Raw genomic sequence first — 6283 nt, 5'->3', positions numbered from 1 at the left:
GCCCCGTCCCCCCCCCCGTCACCTTTCCTTACTGCCCACCCCCAGGGATCCCACCCCCATGGCCTCCCCCACCCCGTACCTAGCGCTCTTCGCCTGAGGGGCGGGAACTGCGAGGGAGCGTCTGCCGCCCTCCGCTGAGCCAGGGGGGAGGCGGGGCGGTGGCGCCTCCTCCTGGGACTCCTCCTCCGCTCCGCCGCTAGGGGGTGGCCAAGGCGAGCAGCCCGAGCCCGAGGCAGCGCCGAACAGCAGAAGAAGAAGAGAGCGCAGCAGCCCCAGCAGCAACCCCGCCAACGTCGTCGCCATGACCCTGGGCTGCAGCAGCGGGAGCAGCCGGCCGTGCGGCTTGCTGGCTGCGCCCTCTCCAGAGGAGGAGGACGATGACGAGGCGCTGTCCGACGTGGAAGACATCGACGTGGTGGGGCCTCCGCACGAGCACGGCCTGGCTAAGTTCAGCGAGGACGACGACGAGGAAGACGACGACGACGAGGAGGAGCTGCACCTCCTGCCCAAGCAGGCGGCCCGCGGGAGCCTCTCTCCAGCCCAGGGAGGCCCGGAGGCCGCGCTGGGGGACAGCCACGACACGGCGGTGGCGGCATCGGCGCCAGTTGCGCCAGCCTCCTCCTCCTCTTCTTCCTCCTCCTCCTCTTCGTCGTCGTCGGGCGCTTCGGGGTCCGGCAAGAACCCCCTGGTGAAACCCCCGTACTCTTACATAGCGCTCATCACCATGGCCATCCTGCAGAGCCCAAAGAAGCGGCTGACGCTGAGCGAGATCTGCGAATTCATCAGCGGCCGCTTTCCCTACTACCGGGAGAAGTTCCCCGCGTGGCAGAACTCCATCCGCCACAACCTGTCGCTCAACGACTGCTTCGTCAAGATCCCCCGCGAGCCGGGCAACCCGGGCAAGGGCAACTACTGGACTCTGGACCCGGAGTCGGCCGATATGTTCGACAACGGCTCCTTCCTGCGCCGGAGGAAGCGCTTCAAGCGGCAGCAGCAGCAGCTCCACCCGCAGCCTCCCGAGCTCCTCTTGCGCGCCGCCGCCGCCGACCCGGCCGCCTTCCTCCCCGGCTTTGCCTACGGACCTTACGGCTACAACTATGGGCTCCAGCTGCAGAGCTTCCACCACCACCACCATCACCACCACCACCCAGCAGCGGGGGCCGGGGGCGGCGGGGCGGCGGGGACGTTCCCCTTCCAGCCTCCTCCTTGCGCCCTGCCGGCACCGCCGGGACCCGGAGCCTCGGCGGCCGCGCCGTCCGTTTTCTCCAGCGGCCTCTCGTCGTTCCTGGGCGGCGACCTGAGTTGCAGGAAAGCCTTCTACCCCGCCGGCCAGCTCAGCCCCACCGCTTCCCTCCTGCAGAGCCTCAAGGCGGACCAGGGAGCCGGCAGCAGGCCTTCCTTTTCAATAGACAACATCATCGGAGGAGGAGGAGGCGGTGGCGGCGCGGCCCCCCCGCCGTCCGGTAGCTCCACCAGCAGCGCCCCCGCTTCGCCCTTCCCGGCGGGCCACGCCGGGGGCCAAGCGCAAGTCCTGGCGATGCTTTCTCCGGCTCTGACGCCCTTACCGAACCATTTGAATCTGACCCACGAGTCCCTCCTGCACTCCGGACAGAACTTTTCCAGCAAACTCACAAACCTCAACAGTTGTCCTTTTTAAAAACGCTACAAGGACCAGCCACCATTACTCGCCCCACCCCCGAGATCCTAACCCACAACCCCTCCTGGCCTCTCTGCCCCCCTCCCCTCCATTCTCACAATTGCCCTCTCATTGTGTTTTAAAAGGTAGGAACTCTTCCTTTTTTGAGAACTGTTCGGGAGTCTGGATCGATTCTGTGTGTATGTCTCTCCCTCTCTCCATGCGTGTTCAGGATTCGTAATGTGTTTTAGGAGGAGGGTTGCTGTGGAGGGAGGACGGGGGGGGGGCGGAGAAGAAGAACCGACCACCTCACGGATTTATTTTAAAAAGTAGTGTTTCTTATCAAATGACTTCTGGCAGCTTGATTTCATTTTAAAAACAGGGCCTATTTTAATTAAGCATTAAGGCTGGGATCTTAAGCTTCCCAGGTAGATTTTCTGATGGGGTCAGAATGGCCCTATTTTCCCCAACACTTCTTTTGAGAGTATGTAGGGCGAGTCCCTTAAAATCGTCTCTCTGCCGCATTCTGTGTAGCTGTGCTTTCCCGGTGCAGATCTCCCAGGAGGGTTGGCCGTAGCTTCCTAGCAGTCCGCTCCGCCATCCAAATACGATGGGCAGATCCTAGGCACGTTTACTCAGAAACAAGTCCTACGATTCAGTGAGACCTGCTCTCGGATAGGTGTGAAATCAGCAGCCGCAAACCTTTCGGCTTAAGTGGCTGGAGGCGGAGCATCAGAAATACTCCACTAGTAGCATTTCTCTTAAACAAAAAAAAATAAGTCCCCATATGGTTTCCTACCTCTGTTATTCCTCCGCCCCCAAGGAGAATGTCTGTTGAACGTAGTTAACATTGAAAGTCTCTGTCCCCCAAAAAAGAGGAAACCGGAATGCTAAAAGAAGTTGGGAGATTTCAAGTGCACATCTCAAAAGACCCGTGCTACATCAGGAAGTCCCCTATTATCCAATCACCCGCCTCCTCTCCGCCCCTTCAACGTGTGTGTTTCTTGTGTATCTGGACTTATTTGTGTGTGTATATATTGTGCACCCACCAGAGCCTCCTTAGCTCTCCCTACTAGCTGTGCATCCTTTCTATTTTATTGAAAGAATTGTGAATAATTTGATGTGGAAAAGGCAACGTAATTTTTTTTTGTCCACCTTTGGTGTAAATTAATAAATGTTTGTGATGTCTTTTAAAGAAACCCAGTGGGTCTCGCTATCGGCTTTCTTAACACGAGAGAAAAGCAAACTAACGACTAAAGCTAGGACTCCAGGGGTCCTCCTAAGCGAGGAGTGTCTGCGACCGGTGATTTGGATATTTGGGTGATATTTTTAAAGTAATACAAATATTAAAAAGTAATGCATCTTAGCTATTAAACGTACTCTGGAGAGCTAACTAATAACTATATTAGGTGGTCCTTAATCGACTGTACTTTCAGTAACAATAGTAGTGTACTATTTATTATACTACTAGTAATAATAATAATAATAATAATAATAATAATAATAATAAATAGATTATGCATTAGAGCAGCAATCTGAGGTACTTGGCTTCTCTGCAGAATACAGGGCTGTAGTCTGCAACCGAATTATGGCCTATGCTTATGCACATGTAGTAAATTGTTCTAGTCAAGTAGGGGCAAGATCAGTGGAGTAGGAGCAGTTCAGCTTAACAACGTTAGGAACTGAACTTCCCGTTGGGAGAGGAGGGTAGGTCCTTAGCAAGCTCACTTGAGGCTAAACTTTTCCCTTCCCCTGCTAATGACCTCTTAAATTCATCATTTTCACTCTTCCAAATATATAGGTAGTGTTTCCTCCGTCTTTTTGAAATTTCAAGTGTTAAACCATTGGAATTATATATATATATATATATATATATATATATATATATATATATATATATATATATATGAGAGTTGTACATCATACTTTTAAACTCTGGTGTTACACTTGGCAACCAATTGAACTCTTGTTTTCGGAAAATACTTGGAAGTTGCCAAGGCAGTTCCTAAAGGAGGAAAATTATACTCCCACTCCCCTTTTTGTTTTGGTTGGAAATGTTGACACATGGAAGGAGGAGGCGGGTGTGGAGAAGTGGCGGTGGAGTGGGGGCTGGCGGAGAAACCCCTGAGCCTGAACTCCTGAGCTTGAAGGGTTGAACTGACCGTCTGAAACCCGAGATCCCTGCCTAAATTTTGAGAAGGGGGGGGGAGCTACAAAAGTAAACAAACTCCCCCCCTCCCCTTCCCCTGAAATGTCTTTATATCTGTGGCCAAATGTGAAAATGCGCCGCTTTGCATAAACAAAATCCTGCCCGGATCGCTCAGGCAACGACTGCCTTGTCAAGTTTCTGCCCGCCGCCCATGACTTAAATGACCCTGAAAAGAGTAAGTGAATGGATCGGCCTAAAGCCCCATTCTAAAATATTCATTTACTAGCTTTTACATGGCTTTAATAGACTCCCATAGAGATGGGTTTATGAAAAGGGTCGTGAGGGGTGGGGTGGGGGGAGCGAGGAGGAGAGAAAAGAGGCGGATTCTTGTAGCATTTTCCATCTGTCTCTCCATCCAGCCTCTGCCGCCGCTCCCCCCACCCCGCCCGCCCGGGCCACAAGCCTTGAGCGGAGTTTGTTGATGTTGTTCCTTGAAAAGAGTCCTGCCCTCCCTGCAGGCTCAGCGAGCGGTCTCGCGTCTCCCTCTGGCCCACATTTGCTTTTGAAAAGCGATCCCCTGTCAGACACTTAGTCGTCCCTTTTCATGTGCAAGTCCCCACAAAAGAGACTTACAAGGCAGGACGTGGAAAGCGGGGAGAAGAGAATGGGGCAAAATGAATCTATTTTCCAGATTGCTGAGCACATGGTTACAAATCGAAGGAGCTTTGTAGCGCTTTCTACTCTCCTCCGCCACCTCCGCGACGCGTCATCTTCTCTCCTCCCCCCCCCCCACCACCCTGCGACCCTGCGCTTCTGTCCAAATTGTGAAAACTGCTGTGTAAACCTGGGCGGCAAAAAGGGTGGCCGACCCGTTTCCAGCGGCAAGCTTTGATGATGTTAGGATATATTTTCTGTTGGGTAAACAGCTTCCGCTCGCTCGCTTTTTTCTGCATAGGCTTCGGGTTGTAAATAGAGTGCGTGTTGGTGACTGCGTGGTTGGGGGGCAGTCTGAGCGCGAAGTTGTCCGCACAGCGCGCCTTTTCACAAGGCGAAAGGGGAGTATTTCCATCATTTGGCCCCGAGTTGCAAACAGATTCATTAGCCACGTGAAATCAATTTCTGGGTCCAATGTGCAGATATTTATTGCGGATTAGGCAAAGAAAAGAAAAAAGGGAGTGGGGGACGGGTAACAAACTAGCAAGTACCGCCCATGTGGGCCTGAAGCGCTCGGTTTTATACGGATGATCAGCCGGATCAAACTCCCTAGGTTAGGTCAACTGCGAAGAAAATCCCATTGATTTCAATGGAGCTTAGGCCATCGAATAGGAGGCTTGCGGGAACGCTTGGAAACTAACCCCACGGAAACGCGCCTCTGATTTGCCGCTCAGTGTGTGCCTAGGGTTACATAGTGTAGCTGCCCCGCAACAGTGGTTTGTTTGGATCATCTCTTCCAAGCTACTGGCGCCCCTGAAAAGCGTCTATTCCCGTGTGGAGAGAAGTCGGCAAATTCGTGTCAAAACTTTCCTCGGTGGGACTGAAATCTAGAAGGACTCCGGAGCAGTTCCGCTTATTTCTCAGTGCGGAATCCCGCGGCGTAAAAATGCCTGGCCTCTTTCCCGCGGCTACGACATTAAACCGAACTTTGCACAGTCCTCCTCTCTGTTAAGGCAGGACCGAGGCTCAGAGTTCAGAGGTTAAAGGTTATAATGCGTAAGCAGCTTATTCCAGAGCTGGAGCCTCCAGTAGAACAATCGCAAAGTAAGAAGCCCGAGGGGCTGACTGCAAAAGCAGCAGCAGCCTTAGCAGGCCTGCATCTGTTGCCTCTTGCCCTGGCAGGAGTGCGGCGCCAGGGAGAGCGTGTGAGTCCTTCTCCCTTGCACGTGAAACGAATGTGGCGGATCTGGAGTCACAAAAGAGGCCAGACTGGCTCCTCTCGTTCGCCCTCATCCCCTAAGATCAGGTGATGCTATTTGCTTTAGGAGAGCTGTTAGGTCGCTTTCTTTCCTCTTCTCCAGTCCGTCCAAGTTTTCCCCTTGGTTGATGAGAGAAGGCCAGGTGTGAGGATGGCGTGGGAAAAAGGCATGTCCGTCCTTTGGACCACGAAGTGAGTTTCTGAGGAAGTGTGCCACTTTCCTAATCGTTGCGTGGAGTATGTAGGCAGAGTAGCGCGTTGTGTGTGAAGATCCATAGCCGGTTTCATTTCCCCGTCGCACCACAATCGCCCCTTTCTCTTCAGAAGAGCTGGCTCGGCCTCAGGATCGAAGTCCGCTGGATCTCCAAGCGGGTCGGGGTGAGCGCAGCGGATTTTTTCTGGTTTCTCCCTTTTTTAAGTGAAAGAACATCTCGAACTCGAACTATTTTCCTAGAAAATCGGTAGTGGTTTTCCCCACTGGGGCAGAATAGATCTGTTTTGTAGAAGACTGAAACGTTTCTTGACTGTTGTATGACAGGTTTTATTTTACCGCCCTCCTCTCTTTTGTTGCCTCTATTTAAATGTC

General features: G+C 52.9%; 1 protein-coding gene across 1 annotated transcript; it reads left to right on the top strand.

Moving 5' to 3' along the window:
• The first annotated feature begins 297 nt into the window (after nt 1-297).
• FOXD2 (forkhead box D2) lies at nt 298-2866 on the top strand. The gene is given in 3 exon segments (XM_035122827.2): nt 298-1112; nt 1115-1173; nt 1175-2866. Coding segments are annotated over 3 exon segments (1353 nt in total). The 5' UTR covers nt 298-301; the 3' UTR covers nt 1658-2866.
• The last annotated feature ends 3417 nt before the right edge of the window (nt 2867-6283 follow it).

Source organism: Zootoca vivipara, chromosome 7, assembly GCF_963506605.1.
Source record: "Zootoca vivipara chromosome 7, rZooViv1.1, whole genome shotgun sequence".
NCBI classification, from domain to species: Eukaryota; Metazoa; Chordata; class Lepidosauria; order Squamata; family Lacertidae; genus Zootoca; species Zootoca vivipara.
Note: the sequence above shows the minus strand (reverse complement) of the source record. Positions and strands in the feature narration are given on the sequence as shown.